Genomic DNA, 24,272 nt, shown 5'->3' with positions numbered 1-24,272 from the left:
GCTGAAGAGCTCAATGAGCAGCCTTACTTAGGCCCTTCACCTTCCTGTTCTCAAGAGCTTGGTGAAGCCAACATGCCTGACTCAACACCACAAAACACAGCAGACCAAAGGAAGTTGCAAGTTCCAGAGCAGAAAGCCAACACTAATGTTGTCCCTTCAACAGCTCCTTCTCTTCCCAGCCAAGCAGACACCCCTGCAGCGGTAGCATATGGGGAAAGCTGGAATTTCATCCAGCCCGTCTCCAGCGATGCAGGACTTTGCAGGAGATAAGACTCATCTTGTCTGCTTTTAGAAACAGCAGAGGCAAAGAGTAAAACTGGAACTTGGCAGTTTGTGTTTACACACAATTATTCAAGCTGAAGCATTATAAAGTAGCAAGAGCTAGGTTTTTGGGAACAAATAAGTTTTTTTTTAAAAAATCCTGCCTATAAAGACATACTTAGATTTTGCTAGTACTATCTATAATTGATAGTCACCAACAGTTTATAATTGGGGAAACTGATGTCTGCCTAAAGTCTGTCTAATTTTCAGCACACACTGTCCTACCCATATCACCCTTTTCCCATGGGACACAGGACATTTAAGACACAGATGATCCATTGAGGAGAGCTTATCAGGTACTCTAGTGAATACAGACCTCTCAATCAATTTATTTGTCAGCCAACTTCACAGAGCATGTAGATTTAGTCAACAAAAATGATTTCTGAGAGCAACTACAGCAGCCGAATAGCATGTTCTTGTAGCCTTTCTAGATAATTTCAAAGTGATTGTTGGCATGTGATGCTTCTTGATACAGCTTTTACTTGACTAAAATCTGGTATAACAGGCAACACAGATGCAGCAACTGTTGTGGCTACAAAGTCGCTATTTAAGCCAGATGAAAGGCTGGAGCTAAGAGTCACATTAACTCCCATAGTGACTTCATCCCTTGAGCGGAGCATAACTGGACAAGACCACAACATATGGAGCAAAATGCCTCTTGGAGAACGGCACCTCCAGCAACTGTCATTTTCTTTAATGCTCACTCTGGGCAGTTGGGAGGCAGTCTGGCCAGCGCTGCTGTGCAGCCTCCACAGCCCTTATTCATGCAAAATCCTGACCTGAAGCTTTGACTTGAGTCAGGCCTTATTCTGTTCTCTCCACAGTCCCTTCTGACAATATTGCTGATCTTAACTCTCTCTCCCTAGCAAGCTACTCTCTCCTCAGCACAGGTCCATGAGGGAAGACTGGAATCAACTATACTCCTATTAGGGTTAAGCTAAGTCTGTCTGTAGACAGACTGCACAGTGTGAGGGAATCACAGATCCTCCACTGTTGCTCCTCTCTGTTCCCTTCCCATCCCTCTTATCATCTAGGCTGTATCTGAAGACATCATATTAAATATTTTTAGCCTACAGACACTTCTTGGCACAGTTTACTGAACTCTGAAGTACCCAGGTTTTCAACAGCAAGAAACTCAAAATAAATTAACAATTCTGGAAACAGAATGAATGCTGGCAGGAAAATTTATTTGAGCTATTAAATACTAAGGAAAAGTGTGATCACATCTTTTTAGCTCTGTTGTTTCTTCTCACTTAACTTTGATTTGGAATTCACAAAAAAAGAAAAAAATTGTGTGCTTCAGTTTACAGAAGATACTTTTCTTTGCATTCTGTGTTTATTCTCCAGCTCAATGTAATCAAGACAAACGTTACATAAACCAAATATTGTTTCATGCAGACCTTATCAAAATTATATGTCGCTCTCAAAAAAAATTCTGCAAACTCAATCATGACAGTGCTCTTACAATTTTTCAAGTCCTCATTTGTTTAGTTTGTTTTGTTCCATTTTCTTATTATGTGAAGAAACAGCTTGCTTTGACATTTTCCTGTTTTCTAGTTTATGACTATTGAAAGCACTGATCAAGAAGTGTTTCTCTCTGTCCATCAAGGAAATTGTTTTTCTTCACTGGAAAAAAAAGGCTGTAAAACTGAGGTACCTGTTCAGTGCTTCCAGCAAAATCTATTAATCTCCTATGAAGCAACTGCAGCATTACAGTATAAAAAGGATCATAGCAATAGCCAAGAAAAAAACAAAACAAGTTAACAAAAAGAGTAAGTTACTCATTCTTCAAAAAAAGGTAACATTTTTCACATAAAACTAGGGGGGGAAAAAAAAAAAAGACGAAGCTTGCTTCACCCTAACAAGCATAGTACCAGTTTGGTTACTTCTCAGATTTAAAGGTAACAAGACATACTTAGACACCTGTAGAGCAACCTAAGTACATTAAGTGCTTTGTTATTAAATTATACTTTCTCTTTTTAGGCCTCTAGGATTCTTTCATGTCTTCTCTGGTGCTCCTCATTGTCATAAGTTTTAAATATTATTTTTTTACTGACAATAATATGCAACTGCTGGGCATCTACAGTAAAAGCTGCTGAACTGAACCAAACATATCTCCAAATCAAAGTGAGCTACATATTAGGTACATTATTGTTTATCCTTTAGCCACTTAAAATACTGGATACAGTCATATTTTGTATTACAAACAGAAGTATGTATCAATCTCTGTGGAGAGATAAAAATAAAAATCCCCAAAAACTTGAAATGAATTCATGAATTCCATGTTTTTACAGAAAATAAATTCTTTTAGTAAGACTGTAACCAAATGAGGGAAAAGTACTGACAAAAATAAATATCTGGAATTAGTGAAATAAAAGTTCAGTTAGGTAGTGCTATATTTGTTTTCCCTCTTCTCTTAAAAGCGAATAATTTGTTCCCTCAGGTTGTGACAGATCCACAGTGGAGACTTTCCATGAGTAATATCACTGGAACTGGCATAAACATATGTTGAAAGACCACTTCATTTAAAACACATTTTTCATCCAGTTACAAACACTTAAAAAAATAATGGTTCTTCTGGACTGAAATTTCTTATGCTTCATTTCTAACCAATTACTTTCAGACTCAAAAAAACCTGCAAAACTATAATATAGTCATTTTTTTTAGTTATCAAAATATGAAAGTGTAGAATAAAATGGCTTTCTAGATTTTGAAGAGGTAATCTTACATCTAAATCATAAAAACCTGGCTAAATCATGTCTTCCCTTTTACATCATAATTTTCTAAGTGATTGTCCAGTCACAGGTATGTTCACAATACCTAGATACTCACATCACCTGCAATTATAGCAATAAAATATCTTACAACAGTATAAAGGTTCATTAGCACATTTATACATGTAACTACTTGTAAGTCCAACGACAAATATTAAACAGAAAAAAACCTTAGAACATGCATCTTTTTAACCATGTTAGCCCTCCTTTTGTAGTATAAAAGAGAAAGTCTCTCAAATATTTGAGGAGTTGCAAGTCACAGTTACACAACTATAAACAAACACACTAACAAAACTAAAATGGTTGACTTGTCCTTTTCATGTACAACTATGTTGTTTTCTCTAACAGATGATAAAGTTTGCAGCAGGAAATTCACATTCAGTTTGTTTCTTGCAAGGCAACAAAAATAATAATCCATCAACAGCGATGCTCCCACCCAAAGCCAATGGCCTAAAATGAAGCACTGATGTCCTCCTTTCCCCATTCAAAGCTGTTTTCTCATCACATGTTACTTCAAAAACGACACAAAATTATGCAAAGCTTTCTGGCCAGTTCACATCTGGGCAGCAAGAAAAGTACACTGGAGCTCGATCAAAGAGTCTTCTGGAGAGCATTATACAGAAAGCACTGACAATCAGAATCTGCCAATGCTGGCAGAGTCTACAGTTACTCTAACATGTGGGCAAGGGACAGCTACTCCCTATCTACTTCCGGATCAGTTATTAGATTCTTATGTCTATCCTGCAAGACAAGCCAGCATTGTAAGGAATCATAGTGGTTGAAAGGCAGCTGTGGACATCAGCTGGTCTAACATCTCTTACTCAGTGCAGGGTCAACCAAAGCAAGTTGCTCAGGGCTGCGTCCAGTCAGCTTTCAAATATTTCAATGAACAGGGATCCCAAAACCTACTGCATATTATTAACAGGACACTTGGATCCTCTGTAGCTGAGGACTGAGGTTTTGATGATGTTAAACTGAGGTTCAGATTTTTTTTTAATAGCAGTTTAAAAATTTAGCACCATGTATTCATTTCAGAAAAGTATATATCTGGCGTAGGACAGTGTCTGAGAAACAAATGGAAATTTTACAAGTCAACTCTGTTTTCAAACAGTTCTGTACTGAAAACTCCCTAAACAACCCTATCTTCCTCAAATGCTGTATAAGCAAAAAGAAAACATTAGAAATTAAATGAATGCAACTGTGTGTCCTACTGATTCCCGCAATAATAGAGTAGGCTCACTCAATCTCAACTGTCTGATGTTGAACTGTTATGACTATTCTTGCAGTTGATAACTAACATCTGGTACTTTAAAAATACCCTTAAACAACTCAATTTGTAGATTAAGGCTACAGAAGAAGAGACAACACAATATTAAAAGAATAATCATCTAGATAAGAACAAGAGTTTATCTGTTAGAGACCCCACATCAGCGCAGAGCCCCGAGGCACTTGGGCTGATGCAGAGAGCTCCTACAGGGGATTATGGAGAACATATGCCAGGGTGGGACATGCAGCACCCTTTAATATGGCAGAACATCTTCTGCCCTCAGGCACCTGCTCAGCTCTGTTGGCTAGTGTGGAAGGTGGCAGAGCCAAGCCTCATCTTTAGCCTGCTAATGGTAGATGGGCCAGCACTAATGCTGCTGTCAGCATTTCCACAGCCCTGAGCCAGAGCAGCACGAAATTCACATTTGTTTGCACACCAACATGCATCATCACATGCAACAACATGGCCGAGATCTGCACTGAACCATTCTAGCACTTTTACTGGTCAGGGTGTCATAAGACTGATAGCATTTCTTACATCCACTGCAGAGATAGGGAAAAAGCTCCACCTCCACCAAAAGAATAAGGCACAAACATTAAATATATTCCCTCAGAGAAAGTACAGGTTTCTATGACCAAGCCTGATCAAAAGCTCAGTTAATGTATATCTAAAATTATATTAAGAAAGTATGAATGTAGATTTTGACATTAAGGGTCTAATTGCTACTTTTCTCCACCCACCACGCCCCCAAATTATGAAATTGGGTAAAGGAGAAGCTAATCCTAAAGTGTCATGTAAATACTTCTAAACTACATATTTGAAAATTATTTTCTATAAATCAGTCAAAGATAGGTATGTTCAGAATTCTATTCAAGATACTGAGCTATCTTCTTACAAAATACAACTAAAACTTTAAAATTATTAATACCACAAACTAGCATGTTCTGGATTTGGGTCTAATCAAACCCAGAGAACTAGAACAAACACATTTCACAAGCTCCAACTCTTAACTTTCTCTGAAGTTCATAAAGGCCCACAACATCACCATCATCACAAGCACCACATGATCATGGCACAGTAAATAAGAAACCCCAAACTTTGTCATTAAATCTAATGGAAACTAACTTACAGATGCTTTATAAATAAGGAGTAGACACGAACTTCCACCATACATATTCCATTAACATTTTCACAAGTCCTGTTTTAATAATTAAAAGTTTCAATTTGTACTGTGTTGGTAGCTGGTAGTTCAGAGGATTCAAAAATAACTTAAAGAAAGCATTTCCCACAAAGTTCAATGTGTTAATTATAAATTTTAGCTTATAACAACTCTGGTGGGTTAACTCTGTCTGGATGCCAGGTGCCCACCAAAGCTGCCCTGTCACTCTTCCTCCTATGATGTACAAGGAACAGAAAATGTAACAAAAAGCTCATGGGTCGAAATAAGGACAGGGAGATCACTAAGCAATTACTGCCACAGGCAAAAACTGACTAAACTTGGGAAAAAATAGTTTAATTTATTGACAATCAGAACAAAGAAACATAATGAGAAATAACTAAATCTTAAAACATCTTTCCCCCACCCTTCCCTTCCTCCCAGTATCTAATTTCCTCTCTCTCAGTAGTGCAGGGACAAGATGAAGGGTATTACTGTCAATTCATCACATGTTGTTTCTGCTGCTCCTTCCCCTCAGAGGGTGGACTCCTCACACTGTCCCCTGCTTCAGCATGGGATCCCTCCCATGGGAGATAGTCCACCACAAACTTCTCTAACGTGTACTTCCCACAGACTACAGTTCTTCACAAACTGCTCCAGCACAGGTCTCCCATGAGGTCTCAAGTCCTGCCAGCAGACCTGATCTGGCATGGGCTCCTCTCCCTCTACAGGTTCACAGGTTCTGCCAGAAGCCTGCTGCAGCATGAGCTTCCCACAGGGTCACAGCCTTCTTGGGACACATTCACCCATTCTAGTATAGGGTCCTCCATGGGCCTGTGGAGCCTGCTCCACTGTGGTCTCTATGGCTGCAGGGGAAGGGCCTGCCTCACCATGGGCTTCATCACAGGTGGCAGCTGAATCTCTGCTCTGGTGTCTGGAGCACCTCCTCCCCCTTCCCCAGTGATCTTGGAGTCAGAGCGCAACAACTCTGCATTCTCACTCCTCACTTCTACCAGAGTTTGCAGTTAGAATTGTAGAATGATAGGGTTGGAAGGGACCTTTAGAGATCATCTAGTCCAACCCCTCTGCAGAAGCAGGTCAACCTAGATCAGGTTTCATCCTCTTCTCAAATACATTAATCACAGAGGTGTTACCACCATTGCTAACCGGCTCAGCCTTGGCCAGTGGTAGGTCTGTCTTGAAGCTATCTGGCATTGGCTCATAGTGGAAGCTTCTAGCAGCTTCTCACAAATTAGGTTGGCTTCATAATACTGGTATTTAAGATCCACCAAAAAACAATGAACTTTGTACTCTATGCATTGCACATTAAATATATTTACATAAAACATCATCGACATTTGATCTGTATCTTTGCTTCTTAAATTTCCAGAAGAAATTCCCTACAGACCATAAAACTGAAGAGAATCTCCGCTGAATTCGATGCCACCGGTTTTTTCTTCTCACCATCAGAAAAACCCCTTTATTTAAAATTCTGTGTCAATCAGAAAACATTACTCTGGTTAATGTCAGATGTCCAGTAACCTAGAATCTACTGTAACTACCTTATCAAAAGGATGCCAGTGAAGCAATTTTCCCTAAATTGCTGTGCTAACAATGATCAGCCTTTCCAATCTTCTCCAGAAACACAAGGAGCTCATTAAGCAGTTTCCCTACAAAGAAATCTATGACCAAGAAGGCACCAAGTGGCTGTGGGCATGGCAATAAGAGAGCATGATGTCAGTAGAGAAAGCCAGGGCCTACAGGAGCAGGGAAAAACAAGAGGAATAGAAAAGAGGACAGCCTTAAGCATTCCTTTGAAAAGAATTAAACATTTCTTTAAAGGCCATTTTTTCTTGTTGTTAGCTAAAGAAATGGAAAACATTAAAAGGGTACTAGATCATGATTTCAGAATTATTTCCTTTTAAAACATTCAAATTGACAATGTCTCTTTCTATTTACTCTTATGGCAGAAGATCAGAGTTAACATTTCCTTCAGCAGAGAGATAATCACTGAGAAGTAACACAGGAATATCCAGTTTGATTTACCTAAAAATGACAAACTAACTTCTAAAAAATAACTTTAATAAAAAAATGACAAAGTAACTTTGAGCTGTGATTTTACACTATGATGAAAAATAGACCAGGAACAAGTAATAAATGCATCACTGATTTTACTGAAAGCCCACTTCCAAAGTATATTTACAGTACAACATCGTTACGCTGACAAGAGAATCGCTCATGGAGGATGCATGTCTAAATTGTTTCCCTGAAACATTTATGTCAAATTCAAATGTCAAAATGTATTTTATCCAAATGTTAGTTCTAGTCCAACTCAATGAAAGAACTAAATAGGCAGTAGGCATGTTGCCTTAGCTGCCAAAGGTGTTTAAAAAGCTGTAAAAATTAATTAGGTTTGAGAGAGAAGTTTTATATGAAAAACCAACTTAATAGTAGCACTAACTATAACTGCGTATAGATGAACATCTTCCCCTCCACCTCCAGGTTTTTTATTTAGAAAGCTCCATAGACAACTGAGGTGCTTGGATAGTATTTACTGGTACATAAAATAATCTGATACAATTAGAAACTGTGATGTTACTTGTGTTTGAAGCTGCAAACAGGATTAAAGTGAAAATGTTTGAAGGAAAAGAAAATAACTAAATGTACAGAACTGCTAGATGGATATGATTACATTTACAACCATACATGAAGCCACCAAAGCAACACATATCTCCCAAAATTGGAAAAGAACTCGAAAACCAACAGCACTCACTCCTCTCTACCCTTTCCCCACCACTTGCTCATCATTTTATGCTGTTGCTGCTAGGACATCCCAGTAACTGAAGAGGGTGCTTCAAGCAGCTTGTGCTTTTTCCTGTCTCCTTTCAGACGTACTCTCTTGCCTCCATATCACCCAACATGACAAATGGATCATTTCTCCTCCCCTGCACTTACTCATCATTGACAAAACTGCTGGGATCCAGTTATAGAGAAGAATTATCCTCAATAGCCACCTTCAGTTACAACCGTTGGACACCACAGTCATCTAAATCTAATCCCTTTTCAAGCTGAAATAACCTACTCAAAGGCCCTTTGAGACACACAGCACATTTATATTCTCTGCTTCTCATGCCCTGAAAACATCAGAAGCATGCTAAAGTATCTCCTGTTGCCGTGGCTTCTTTCAATGTCATTCACTAAGCTTTTAAGACTGCCATACATTTTGTTGGTAAGAAAAAGTTAAATGAGTCCAAGCAAGCAAAGCCCTCAGTTTCAGTATCACACAGAATTACTCCAAGTGAAGGTGCAACATAGGTAGCACTCACTCTTGCACTGACAACAGCCTCTCAGAGCTGATAGCCTGTAATCAAGAACAGAAATAACAATTTTCTGTAACTACAAAGGGAAAGAGCCCTTGGTTTACTGACTGACACATATTTGCTTTTCAGTTCTAGATAATTCTGAGGCTATCGGTCATCTCAAAGTCATTAATAGTTAATTTTCAAATCTCCCTAAAATCCAAGCGCTTTTTTTTTTAAAGTCAATTGTAGTAGTTGCTTTCCTAGTACTGGGGAAATTTGTCAACAATAGTACAAACGGCCATTTCCTGATATTTACTACTTAAAACAAACAACTTCACACAAATGGAAAAATGCTTACTTCTCCATTAGATTCCTACAGAATATGTAACTGAAGACAAAATACTATCCAAATATACAACCAGGTCAGACGGTGCAATAACACTTAGTATCTCGCAAATCAGAGGATACATCTTGTATTTATATAACTTTAATCAGGATGTTCTCAGTATAAATCACACTGCATTTGGATGCATCCCTTTAACTCCCAACAGGATTCCCCAAGTAATTCCCGCTGGAGCTTTTAAAATAGTGAGGAACCAAAATGAATTTTCCCAGTCTTCACTAGTGAAAATTCACCACTTGCCACAGGCACACTTCATCTCGCTCCAGCTAATAAATAAAAATAAAATGTAGTACTGGGAAAAGACTCATAGGTGCAGCTGTTGAGAATCTACCTCACTGTAAGAAGCAATATGTCATTAGGTTACATTTTTCACCTGAAGCCCAAACCACAGTTTTTATCTTGGACTGTACACTATCCATTCATGCTTACAAATGATTATGAGAGGGAATAGAAGAGGAAAGAGAACTGTACTCTGGATATACTCTGTGGCATTGTAAAGACACGGAATACACTGCTCAAGTGAGCTCAAAGTTGTGAAAAGTTTCCATAGACTGTACTTCAGTGCCTTTATCTAGAGGAAGTATTTCAAAATTGTCCTGCTTCTTATTCCCTGACAGCACCCCCGGTCTTTCTGCACAATTTTCCTCTACCAACTACTCAGTTCCTCAGACTTATTGCATTTCTCAAGCTACTCCTAGACCTTGTCCACCACTCAGACACCTCTTAACAAAAGGATCCTCGCCATCTCCTGCCAAGAAGTGCAAGATAGTACACAGAATGCAGAGACCTGCACACAACCTTTCCAGTTGTAGATGATCAACTGGAAGTTTCATCCTTCAGTATCTCTACCAATACTCCAAACATCACATGCACAAATCAACAGCCATTGCAAGGAAGGGTGGTTTGGTGACCCGTCAGAGGAAGAAGAATGTCAGACCAAATAAGAACATCAGTTCTGGGAAAAGTAGAGATGTTATAATAGTGCCTTATGTTAGGTTCATTCCACCAAATAAGATCTCCTTGGAAATTTTTTTTTGAATGAAATCAATTAAATTATACCAACACCTTCTGGTGTTGACCAAATGGCACAGAAAAACTTCAAAAGATGTAACTACCTTAAAAAAAAAAACCCCTAGGTATCGCATTCCCTCAAAAAGATCTAGTAATCTATTTTTCTTCAAATCTATTAAATGTTTTCATTTCTGAGCTTTGGAAGTAGCCTTGAAAAATATAATTTAGGCCAGAGTTATTTTCATTGTCATCACAGAAAGCTCTTATGAAAGGAGATTGCATTGGAAACGCTGACCAGTGCACAACATCAAGTGATAAAAATCGACAAAATAGAATTCCTTACTCACGGTGTAGTTTTAGAAGTTCTATGCTGAACATTAGAAAGACCATTACACATATCTGGTAGCAATCTGATTTCATTTTAAGAGAGCTTTAGGAACGAAACACCCAGACTTGCTCTGTGAATATACCCATTACAATACCCACATCTCAAAACTACTCCCAGAGGACCTATGGGCCCACTCTGTGTGGAAATGGTAAGACCTACTCATTGTATAGCCTTTGTCATTTCTCAATAACTTTTTACCTTTCCAACATGGTCTTGGTTTGTGTTTGTAAATATTTTTGGATGGTTCTCCCTCTTCATCTGCAGTAACAGATTGTACTGCAGTAACAAACATCTTTCAAACTATTATCTTAATATAAAAGATGTCTCTTATTTGTCTGAAAATAACAAAGATCTACAAGAAAACAGTCTGTGTACAAATTACCACTCTGTGGGGAACATAAAACCGAAAATGGATAAGTAATTTTGCCATCCTAAGTATAACAAATTATTCTCTTAAAAAACAAAAGGGTGGGAGAGGAATTATTGTGATGAATTTATTATCTGTTTTTCAAGCACGCATTTGATATCTGTACATTCCTAATTGAGGAGCATGCAAAGTTGCCTCTGAACATATTGCCACACGTCGGATGGCTTTTCATCCTAAAATCTTTCCTAACTTTAGAGATGTGATTTTTTTTTTTTGTTTGCCTGTTTAGTATCCTTTACATGTCTGAAGAGATTTACATACTGAGAATATATAACTTTTAAAATCACTGGCTAATATTATTGTTATTGTGATTTTCTCTTAGAAAGAGAAAACATAGAACGGAAGTTACATGAATTATTTTATTCTCTCCCCCAAGACTGTTTTCCCATCGATTGCCCTCGACCCAAGTCAAACGACATATCCTAGTCTTCTGGAAAAAATTACATTTTCCTCAAGATTTAAATTTCTTTTGCTAGTTACATTTGCTTCCTGACCCCCTGCCTTCACATTGCTAAAAGCTAAACTCCACATATATCATACTCCTTTTCTGAACTTAAAGGAATTCCTAGTGTCTTTAACTACATGACAACACTCTCAGTCCTCATTCTCATCTTAAAAACTGTGAAGTTGTTTCTCTGAAATAGAATTCAAAGATAGTTTCATAATTGTGTCATGTACTGCAAACAAAGTTTGTTTTAAAAATTTGTGCAACACGAGCTAGAAATTATCATCTCCTATTTCACCTGTCTCTCTTCTTTCTTCACTGCTTACACATTTATTTTCCTCCCCTCAGAACAGAGCTAGAGATAGTACTAAAGTAAACTTTTAAAATAAGCAATAGAGCTTGGGCAGAGGGGAACCTTCGCTTTCTTGGACTGCTTCAAAATCTAAGCTGACTTCTGTTTTTCCCCTTTGGAATATAGAATGGATTCAGCTCAACAGAGACAGCAGTCTGTGGGTGCACCAGGAACAAACATCTGATACTATTTTTAATGTGCCATATTACATTTCCCGTTGTGCTCAACAATAGACTAATTACTAACTAAAGTTATGAACAATCAAGAGTAGCAGGAGGAAGAAGTCACTGTACAGAGTGAAGTTTTACTTTACAAGATTGTCTCCTGTAAATATTAATATAAGCAAAATGATTTTTCATTTGAAGTGTGTATGAAGTATGTATAGAAAGGAACTTAAGTAAAGAATAGATGACAGTTTGGCTGGAAATCACTACACAGTCAAGGAGAACCTTTTAAATTATGTCCTTTTCAAATACCTTTTAAATCTGTTTGTTCCTCAAATTATTTTTTCATTATTTCAGACTTCTCACGACTCCACTAGAGCTCGAAGGAGATGAAAGCACAACAAAAGCTCTTCAGTGCACAATTCGGACATGTTCATTGTTTCCACCAAATATGTATTCTTTTTGCCAAAACTTTCTAAACTACTTTCTACTTTCTGTATCAGACATCTAACGATCTAAGTGTGTAGGTGTGTGTACATAAATGTGTCATCAGTAGAGTTGTACAGCTTAGCAGACAAAAATAACAGCTTAAAGAAAACACAATCAAAAAGAAATAGGAATAAAGTTTCCCATATCCCTATGCCCCTTTGTACTTTCAACAGACTTGAAACAACTGCATTAATTCAGCAAGCAATAGCTTGTAAAAGGATGCAAACCAGCTGAAACATTTGACAGACAGTGTTAAATACCAGAGGATTCATATCAACCACTTTATTTGAAAAGGTGCTTTGATGTTGGCTATCTTTCATGTACCTCTTTCATGGCACATTAATAAGGAAAACTGAGATGGGGTAAATTAAGTCCCAAGGTCATATCTAGAGTTACAGCACTGTGGGTACCTGATGAAATACGGATTAATGCTGCATGAGCACTGAATAAATAAAACCACTTCTGTTAACCACTCAAACAAGTTTTACAAGTAGTTCTGAACTTTATTCAGCAACTAGACTTCAGACATCTTAATCCCCCCACACTGCTTTGAAACCTAATTATCATAATGTGAACCCAAATGTTAGGTCCCTTTCAAACTGCAAGTGCTATGAAGCAGAAAAGTAATGGGAATTAAGCTAGTGTAACATTAGAAATATAGAGGCATAGAACTTGAAAGTGGCATTTGTTAAAGCTGAGAGAGTATAATGTAGATATTCAACAACATAAAACAGACATTTAAATTGAAAAGGATATTTAAAGCATGTGCAGACACCTATAAAATATAAGCGGACCTAAAATTCTGTAGAACAAACATTTCCAAATCAATTTCTTGCCACCAAGGTCCAACTTCAAAAGGTATTAAACAGTCCTATTCTACCTTAGTAGAACATTTCTAAGTATTCTAAAGCAGACAATTTAAACATTAAAGAAATCCCGATGAGAACTTTACAAGACATTACAGACTTTCCTCCATTTGTTACAGTACAGAAGTGTTTGAACTTAAGCAGTAGTAAATTATTAATTATGGTGCTTAAAGTCACAAAAGCAAGAAAAGATTTTGCTAAAAGTGGCAGAAAAGGATTTTGTATCGAGTTTAAAACTAAGTATAACAGAAATGAGAAACCAAGCCACCTAAAAACCAAAAAAATACACTTGTCTTCATTCTTTACTGCTTGTTGAAAGCAATTAACAATTCACGATACCTATAAAATTTTCTTTTAAATATGAGCTGATATACTTTAGTCTGAGTGTGTGTTAATGTAAAAAGTACATAAGAAAAGTCAGGTGAGTAAGAATCTTTGTATTGTGACAGTGAAACCACTGAGACCGGATTGTGATTTTATTTTTGCAAATACGATGACTGAGCTGTTCATGTTGTCCTGTTATAGCATAGTTCACCTGTCATTCAAATAACTCATTTCCAAGATGCCGACAACTGACAGCAAAGAAAAACAGTTACAGTGAACAAAATGTGGAATGAGATTCCTGAAATATTTTGTCAAGATTTTCATTTAATCCAAAAAGGCCAATGAAATCTGAAAAGTTCATCATTTGCCATGTTAATGCTGAACACACTGTTGTTTCATTTACATTTCTGGTCCTGTTAAAACAAATACACTTGTCTAAAACAGAACATCTGTTTTGGTTATAATACAATGTATCTTTGGCAAGAACTCACAATAGAACTAATATAAATAATCAAGAATATTTATTGAACCTTGTAACAAAAACTGATTTGTAACAAAAAATCTGAAGACTAGATCTGACTGTCTCTGGGCTCTAGTCCAGTCCTAATCTAAGTCAATAAACATAGCTCTAAAAGGGAAACTATATTTTAGAAAAAAGAAAGTCCTGCAGTTATTTAGGTTGGATGTAGGTATCTGAAAGCATGTTGGTTACAAAAATAGTGAAAAATATTTGCTTTACATCAAAAACTGTCAAACTCAGTCCAGACAGTTTTTAAAGCCACATGAAAAATCGTGTCACATGCCTCATTTCCTACTACTGTCTTCACTGACTTGTCGTCTCTTTGTAAAACTTCAGTAAAACTAGGTGTACTTTGTACTTGCCATTTCTGAGGATTTGTTATTTTAATTGCTTGCTTTCATATATTTATTAGCATTAAAAAAGACAAAGCAATCACAGGAAATACTGTAATGTTTTAGAGAGAAATTGAAGTGAAGAAGATAATTTTGTAAGGCTCTTTTGACACTGATATAACTGAAATATTTTCAAGTAAGAATCAGTTAATTTGATGCTTGTCACAACCAAAAAAAGCTGGAAAAGGTGTTCTCATTTAAGTGCGGTTAGGTGTCCACTAGAATCAGATACTGAAGGTAAGGAATAACTTTGCGAACAATTCTCAAATTACTGTAGAGAACTTTAGAAGTGGAGAGACTATTTCAGCATGTGTTCATATACATGCAATCAATTAAGTGTTTAGCTGGTTATTATCATTAACTTTTGTTACAGTGCATACCTGTCCAGACTATTTACAGATGCACACAGCTTCTTTCTAAAACTACAGACTCTATAATTGTCTCATTTCCCTGGAAATCCATGATCCAAGTTCCATATGATGAACTGGTCATAAGTGTATGAACAGATTTCTTTTCTATAATAATTTCTGATTCTGTTCTTCACATCTAACAAAAAAAAAATATGGTATTACAAGCTTTATTTGCAAGGAAGTCAAGTCTGTTGTACCTCTCTATCAGCCACCTTTCTGAATGACAGCTTGAGTTGATTGGGATCTGGCAAGCCACTTTACCTTTGGAATTCTTTACGGAAAGATATTGTAAAATGCAAATACAATCAACAATTCTCTAAAACTTTCACACAGCACTGAACTGAGCTGTTTTGCTGGAAAAGGATTTCCACCTTTGCACAGCTCAGTCTCACTGTAAGAAGCTGAGTTCTTGGGAAACAGTATCGTGTTAGATGCAACTCACTCATTTGGTTAAAGTAGAAGAACCATTTAGATTCTAGGGGTTTTTTTGTTGTTGGTTTCTTTTTTGGGGGTATTGTTTGTTTGGGTTTTTTTCCCCAAACAGTTTGAACAGTAAATTGATTTGTAAATACTATTTTCAGCTACAATTGCAACCTGATGAAACAGATATTTAAAAATCAACTATTAAAGCATTACTTACATTGTTTTCTAGAGATTTTAATTGAAAAACAATTTATGAAGATCACTTGATCCAAAAGCATACCGTGGGTTTCCACAGAACTGATTAGGAATCTGTATTCAGCCTATGTATAAACAAAGACTTCATATTTTCTCTTGTCATTAGAAAACAACATAACCAAGGAAACACTTTGTACATGGAAACAGAAATAGCTTGTGATCTGAACATGCATGCTCTAGGGTACTTTTTTAAAGAAAAAAAGATTAGCAGAGCATATTGTTCGAAGTCATCTTTCCTAGTTCCCCTCAAAAGTTACAGCAGTTCTCACAATGTATGTCTAGTGTTACTTATTGCTTAAATAAGAATCCTGTACTAATTGCTTCCCATTTACCATGTATCACATTTTTAAAGTCAGATTGACAAATTCCAGGCATTTCATTGGATTATCAGAAGTGGGGAGGTGGATGTCCAGACTCATCATTCCTTTCCATTACCAATACCACAGAGATTAAGGAGAATGTTTTTTGAAGCTAGAAAAGCAGAGTGGGTAGCTAACTTCTAGGATTCAGCAGCACAGCTGGGAAACCCCTGCACTGGACAATGCAATGAGATATGCATAAAACTAGTTTAGCAGAAAGTGCAACATAGGAATCCCGATCTTCAAGAAAAACAATCAAGACTGTCTAAATGTAAGAGAGATGAGAACTCTAAGTCTAGCTTATTTGTAAAACAGCACACAAACAGCATTGTATAAAGCTCAACAGCACCAAATGTAACCTATAGAACACAGTAGAAAAAAAATTACATTCTTCTGATTTTTAATATAATGTTCAGTAGCTCAGTGCTCTACTTACAAACTCTGAAGTAGGGACTAGTTCTTCACCATATATGAGTACAGCGCAAGAAAATCACAATATAAATATATATTAAAAACAAAAATGCTTTTTATTACGCTAACTTTCACTCCCAGGAATTAATGTGGCCGAGTAAGCAATCACATTTATATACTTTTCCTACAAATATCACAACAAATTTTAGAAAAAGTGAAAGGTTAAAAAATTACCTGTCAGTACTAGAAAAAATAACCAACTTGATAACCTGACTACTGCCTTAGTGCATTTATACTAATTAGTATTTCACAGTTTAAAACAGGTTTTATCAGTTCCAAGAATTTGGTAGCTCTACTGGCCAAAATAAGAGTCAATTCTGGTAATTATCTTGCAAATGCGATAATCTTGAAATTTGATAAACAAGGAGAAAATATTAAAGCAAAAGAGGAAAGCACAGTGAGAAAACCATTCACCACAGTATTACATAAATAACCTTTTCCTGTAAAGTAGTTCACATGCATTATATGCTACAAAATGTAATTAAATAAAACCACTATTACTCTTTCAGACAAAGTGCTTATGTCAATGTAATGGATTTTTAAACTATATAAAGTGAACAAAACCACTGTTTTTGAGTTGAATTCAGGAAAGAAGATGCCTAATTTTTGATAAGCTTGAATAGCCTCTTTCCTTTGCAAAGAATCAAAACTAGAAAACCCCTACTATGTCTCCTGGAACAAAATGGGGATTTAAGTATCAGATCTTGTGCAAATTTACTTAGAAATCCTAGAAACAAACAACAAGTGAAATTAAATGATAGCCTAATTTAGTAGGAATAATAGATTTGTTGGCCATTTCTGTACAGTAACTTCCTAATCTATAGAAAAAAGGCTTAATTAAGTGTATATAGTTGTTTTAACAGAGAAAAATAACAACTTTTTCAAAAATTTAGATAACTTATTTCTGCATGTTAAGACAGTGAAAACTAAATACTGCAATTAAACTTCAGCACAAAAGATAATCCAAGGTAAATCACCAAAAAAGCTTAAAAAATAAAGGTGTGAATTTAAAAAATAGAGTACTTCTGCATGGGAGAAAATTGATATAGTACAGTTTCCATCCAAATCACCGGAAGAATACTTCAGTTTAAACTCAAATGAATGGATAAAATGTCAAGTTTAAAGAGGATAAATACCTTCACTACTTTCCACTAGTTATTAAAAGATATTTATTTCCAGACTACTTAATACCCATAGCATTAGCAACCATGCCATATAGTAGCTAGATAATACAACAAGTTTTATCATTTGCATTTAAACCTCATTTATCAAGTAATAAACACAATGTCAAGCAGGTCCTGGCTGTTTGAGTTGCTGTTCTCGTTCACTTTGTAACAATGACAACAGCAACAGAGTGAACCTCAGGAAGAGAAAAGAAAACGCAACAGCGAGTCTGTCTTACTGGCCCAAGAGAACTACCTTCATGATCCAAAGAGCTACAGCATTTTCCTTTGGCTAGAAGTATGGGTCAGGCTTGACTTAAAGACAATGTGCAACAAAAAGAAATACCTGAAAAATTTACATTTAGAAGTATCTGTTAAGCTAAAATATGCTGAACAGATGAACATTCCAGCAAGTGAAATGATCTTACCAGTAAACAACATCCAGTGGTGCAAAATATTTCTTCATAATTAAGTCAGCAAAATAAGCTTCTGTTTCTCTGCAGGCCGTGCCATTGCCAATCACGACAGTGCTACAGCTTTGCACAGAGTAAAAAAACCAAAACAAAGAACAAACCCACAATTATTCTTAATTCTTATTTTAGACTTTTTCATACCTAGCTTTGTTGTACAACAACAACTAATACATCTTATTTCATATAACACAAGGCCTTGATCTAATAAGAACATAGTCTTAGTAATATCATCTTGTGTTTAACAGGTTTTAAATGTGACAAGTCAAGAGATGAGTGAAAATTTTCACTCATTTGTAATGGAACTGAGTAGTGGTAATATCTGTAGAAAACCACAGAATTATACTTCACATTCATAAAAGAAATTTAATGCTATTTACAGTCCTCTTTCCCCTCATATTTCCCCTCAACTGTTATGAGTCATGAAAAAGGACAGAAGCTCAAGCAATCAGAACCTTAATTCTTTCATGGGAACATCATAGTCTGTAACAGCTTGCCAGGCCATTACCTCTGACTGCCCTCACCACAGCCAGTCAAGCACCAAATCACCTTGTTTAAATCCAATCTAATGCTTAAAGATAAACTGGACTGTATGCTGTGGCAGTTCAGCATCTGACTCAGTAGATGTAATGTCTGTCCATAGGGGATCATAACAGTGGGACAGAATAACGTTCTAATCATGCTGCCTCTATTTGCAAGTCTGTCTGGAGATGTACCTGAGTAGGATTTCTTTTGCTTAATAAAACCTTTCCAAAAAAAAAAAAAGTATCTTTTGAAACAGGGAAAGACTGATCAGTAGTTTGGGGTTGTGGGGGGTAGGAAGAGTCAGGCTAAACATATTCCTCAGCTGAATGCTGATTTCTATTTCTAAAAACAAATGGATTCACAAAGCATTACAGGAATATATCTGTAGCATGCAGTCCTTGTCAGAGACGTGGCTTGATTTCATATGCTTCCAACATAGATATGGTGTGAAAGAACGAACACAGACTAAAAGAAAAATAAGCTCTGAGCTACATTACAAAAGAATAATTCGGGTTAAATGAGTAGAATTCCTATTCCACTCAAAGTATTGATATAGTTAAGATTTTCTTCAAGTTTAGTAAGAAAGAGCAATAAATAAAAGTTTCTTTAGCATACTTGTACTGTAGTAGAAGCTTTTTTATCTTCTCAGCTTCCCGAAATCCTTGACCAGAATGCAAGTAAACAACATCAGTATGAAGTATCTGACCTAGAGCAAAGAAAGGCAAAGCCATTTAAAAATTAAAAAAATCCAGAAGTTATATCCTGCAGAATTAGTGAAGCTAATTTGATGATTCACAAAGAAAGTTTCTTCGTAAACCATCTTTCCCTCCCCTTTTTTTTTCCCCCAAGTAGATGAAATAGGATGGACAAGAGGACGAAAATGCTTTGGCGGCTCAAGCAAAATGAGCTGATACATTTTCTAGTTCCCTGGGGACAAATCCACATAACAAATAATGAGCATCTAGTAATTTTAGGTAAATAAAGTCTATTATAATACCAAAGAAAACCAGCAATTCGCAGCAAATTATTTCTTGCTCTAGTCTAGTAGGTTTTAAAGATATAGCAAAGACAGAAAATTAGGAAAGTTTGGGACTTGCACTCCAGGAGCTCTAGAACTCCAATGCCAGCTCTTGCTATCATCCTGTCACATTTGGAAATACCTGTATTCACTGTTACTGACAGCATATGATACAATGCAAGATAATATCCATTAAGCTTATCTTTACTGCCATTTTAAAACGTGTCAAGAACATTGTTTTTCCTACACCCATCCTGGCTGGATATATTCTCAGAAGAAAAGCAACAACAAAATAGAAGAAAAAGAAATCACTTTTGCACAGGTATAGAGAAGTATATATTCCCAGATCAGACTACGATGAACAGGAAAGACTGTTCTGTATCTGTCTAAAAACTGAACTAAAAAATTTTGCAAATAGGTTTCTCATTTCTCACATTAACACACATACCACTAAAGAAGGCTGGTAAAGCATCCAGATGTCCAAAATATTACCCATGAAAGAAGCAAAGTTATCACAAGTATTTAACCTCAAATTCTTTGTTAAGCAATAAAAATGCCAGGTGTTCTCTTTGCTGACTACTGAGATATACAAATATTGGAGCTTCTATTCAAGAAGGCAGAAGGGATTTTAAATATTATGTTGAGAGGAATTATAACACCAAAGGAGACACTGGAATTCATGTGCCAGAAACTTAACCTTAAGCCTGAAGAAAGGAATTTGAACGACAAGATATGTAAAAAACCCTAAAAGCTTAATAAAAAAAAATCTATTTGATTTAAAAGTAGGTTTTGAAACTATCCTTCCCTCTCTGTTAATATATTTTTTATCGGTCCTTTCAAAAATATTTGGAATTGAAACTTACTGGTTGGTGAAATAATTGCCAACTTGCAGCCATGTTTGTAGCCAGGATCTACTCCCATCAAAGTACGACCCCTCACAGGGCTGGTCAGAAGCAACTGCCGGAGATTTCTCCCAAACATCATCACCGACTCCTTCTCTGCATCAGATGTCAACTTTGACCTTACGAGGATGAAAGCAAAACACATTTTCCCATCAATTAGCTTTCAAAGGCACTTCTGAATTGTTCCAGAGTTGTATGGCTTTTTCCAGTCACATTTTCGTTATCTTTCATTAAATACCACAATTTGAATCAAGTTTTTGACACTTTTTAAAAAAAGATCAGCTATATGATCGTCTCATTCTGCTTCTAAGAAACTAAGTGAACAAAGAGTATAATAGAAACACCTATAAGAATGTACATATACTAATATACAAACATCAGCTCAAAATTTTGAGTGAATAAGTTTCCCAAAGCTGATACCGAATTGCAAAGGAAAGTGCATTTGAAGAAGGCATGTACTGAATTCATCATAACTTCCCAGTTCTAGAGAAAAATGAACATCCAGTAAAAAAAGGATGATCATTTAGGCTGAGAGATACTTGAGAGAAAATGGAAGGGCCTATCCAGTTTGTCTAGGATGAAACAGCCAAACAGCCTTGTCTCATTCCACAATAGTACAGACAGCACTAGTGAAGTCCTCATCATCTCTCATTTATAAAGCAGTCTAGAGATAGGTCTAGATTCTCTTCTGTATCAATTAAACATTTTTCCAAGGAAGTGTGCAACAGCAAAAGGGCACAGGTATGTCTCCAGAGAAGGAGACATTCAAAATTCACCTTGATGAGTTCCTAGGTGGTCCTGCTCTGGCAAAGAGTTGGACTAGAGGTCCCTTCCAACACTTAAGATTCTGTGACTCTGCAAGTATATCGAATTCACAAGGGAATGATTTAATATAAGACGGTGAAAGTATGCTCCTTGGCAATTCAAATGCAATTCAAATTTTGGTGTGAGCACGGAAGAACAGACATTCTGTATATCTCCACCACTGAAAACAAGCATATGGGAATAGCTGCACTATTTCAGTTAAGTGGTCCCTCTATCCCAGTTCCCAGTGTGGCTATAAGCAGCTTCCTAGGGAACCAATACAGCAGCATTAGTATACATGTCCCATAATCTTATCCTAGCCTCCAACCGTTTCAAGCTCTGAGTATATCCTGAGCTTGACGTGATTTAGTCTCTTTAGTAGCCCGTAAAAGATCTCTTGTCTAACTATCCAATCTTCTATTTGAACCCACACACATTTCTTGCATCTACACAGTCTGCTGGCAGTGAGTTCCATCGGTCCATCACAAACTGTACAAGTAGCTGCTGTCTTCTGTTTGGAAGCTGATTTTTTAGTTTTATGACACCTTAGGTCTTACATTGTAAGAGAGTAAAAATTTATCCTTAGAAACCTGTGTCACTACTCTTCACACGTTATTCATCTCCTAGTCCTCTCTTCTCCAAGCTGAAGAGTAATAGCCTAGTCAGTCTTCTTTCACACAGAAAGTATTTCATACCTTGCTCCCCTTCACTGGGCCTTTTGCAGTTCTAATGTCCTTTTCCCCCTCTCCAAGGTGGAGGGACCAAAATGGCTAATAATATTCCAAATACAGACCAACTGCATCAGTGATTCTCTTTTTTTTGTCTTTATTCTTTAACTAAAAAAATCTTATCTTCTGAGCACTTAATGGATCAAAGCATTTTTGTGTAAGGATAGGTCAGATCTCTATCTTACATATAAAATAAGAATTACTTCCTCTTGCAAGTGTTTTACACTCAGCTCCACTGAATTTCAGTTGCCATTTCATTTTCTGATCATTTGGTCTTTCTTTTATTCTTAAAAAATTCCAGAGATCTATCCCAAGCCACAGAATAAGCTTCTTCCAGGGAAAGTCCAGGGACAAAACAATTTATTGCCACTTGTGGGAGATCAGAGAAAGCAAAGCCTCACAGCTGTATGGATCTCTTACCTACACACACAACAGAGATTCAACCATACACATATACAAATGAAGTTTAAAAGCAGCTTGTAAACACAGGAAAGTTGAATGCTCTTGGAATGGAGGCTTTGCACAGACACAGGCCAAGTTCCAGCTTTCCATCTATCCCAGAGATACAGGATCCCCATTCCCCACAAGGCCAAGTCCTCCCATGCTGCAAATTCACATCAGTCTACCTATAAAGATAGACTTGTGCAGGAATTAAAACTGCAACTAAGTACATGCTATTAGTTATATGCACCTTATGGAAATTATGTTTGAAATTGGCATGGATATACAGAAACTTTTATAGCAACAGGATATGTTACTGAAAGTGCCAAGTGCGTAGGGGGAACATAACGTATGTCCTTTCTATGACATAATATCCTGTATTTTTTAATTTCAGATATAGACTTATCTTTTCTCTGTCTTTCACTCATCAGTTGTACCAATGACATGATCTATTTGTCCCAACTACTGGCCTTTATTGTGAAGTTTGGGATTGTCATTTGATCCTTGAGAAAAAAATATCAAGCAACCTCAAATAATCTGTTTCTCTTTTTCAGTGCACTACTGGCTCCAACTGGCAAGATGCCCAGCCTCACGTTTTTTCAATTTGTGACAATTCTTGTTAATATAGTAGAGATACAAACACAGAAGAAATAGTTATTTGGTTAAAAAAACAAATCAAACCACCAAACCCAAACCTTTCAGTAGCTACTTTATGAAAAAGTATCCACCAAGTCACAATTTCAAGCCCCTTCCTTGAAGTCTGTGAAGCACTTAGACTTTATGTCACTAACAGGTGTATTGTAATAAAAGCAAATAACTTAATCATTACCTACAAGTTTCTATATTTGTGTTATAAGACTTAATTTTTAAACTGAGATTTAAAACTCCCCACTTCCATATACAGTCTGAGAGGCAATCATTTCTGTGGAAAAATATCTGCAAACTAGCTTCAGGTGCGAAACAAGATATACAGAGAAATGTTTGTGTCCCTGAAGACAAAGAGAAAGCACTCACTTCAAGGAAGCCTGGAAAATCGGGAAAGGATTATCCATTAAAAAAAAAAAAAAAAAAATCTGTGCCACATGACTTGTGTCAAATCCTGATGGAATCGTTCCATGCAGTACTGCAACAAAATAAAATGTATTTCAAAGAGCCAAAAGCAACACTGGACATTATTATACCAGATATAAGAAATGGTGGTATCTGAGAGTAGAAGAAAGGAAATTAAACAATAAATAAGGTAACTGTCTTGTTGGCAAGTTTCATTTTTCTGATCACTAGAAGCACCAGAAATTTCAATACACTCTTGGAAACTTTCTGTTCCAACATTTAATGATATTAAATAAAAGGAAAAAAAGAACAGTGGGGGGTGGGTTGGAAATATTAATGCTGAAAGGAGAAGGAGCTATTGAATACTTTAGCAGTCCTTTGCAAGAGTTCTAAAAACCACCTTCTGGTGTGAGTGGAAAGAGAATAAAATAAGGATAAGGGTTAAGTGGTCATGGACAAGAATACTACTGGCAGGTGCTCTGCATTCCTCTGTATAGGAGATGTTTCATCTTTTCCTTATCAGACACCTCCAATTATGCAAAATTATCAGAGAGTAAAATACAAGCAGACATCTACACAGAAACAGTCAGCAAGATTTGTGGGTTTTGCATTTATGACTTGTGAGCTACATTTAGGAAGTAGTAGGGAAGGA

At 36.5% G+C, this 24,272-nt stretch overlaps 1 protein-coding gene across 7 annotated transcripts in view; it reads right to left on the bottom strand.

Moving 5' to 3' along the window:
- The window catches only part of SRBD1 (S1 RNA binding domain 1), a 124,594-nt gene that overhangs the window by 72,088 nt on the left and 28,234 nt on the right, over positions 1–24,272 (bottom strand). For all 7 annotated transcript variants that reach the window (XM_061990006.1, XM_061990001.1, XM_061990002.1 and 4 more), the window contains exons 14-16: positions 20,559–20,716; positions 19,293–19,383; positions 18,111–18,218 (exon numbers count right to left, since the gene is read on the bottom strand). In XM_061990006.1, coding sequence (XP_061845990.1) covers positions 18,111–18,218; positions 19,293–19,383; positions 20,559–20,716 — 357 coding nt within the window. The remainder of the gene's footprint in view (positions 1–18,110; positions 18,219–19,292; positions 19,384–20,558; positions 20,717–24,272) is intronic.

Source organism: Colius striatus, chromosome 2, assembly GCF_028858725.1.
Source record: "Colius striatus isolate bColStr4 chromosome 2, bColStr4.1.hap1, whole genome shotgun sequence".
Taxonomy (NCBI): Eukaryota; Metazoa; Chordata; class Aves; order Coliiformes; family Coliidae; genus Colius; species Colius striatus.
The sequence above is the reverse complement of the archived record's forward strand: the minus strand, read 5'-3'. Positions and strand labels throughout refer to the sequence as shown.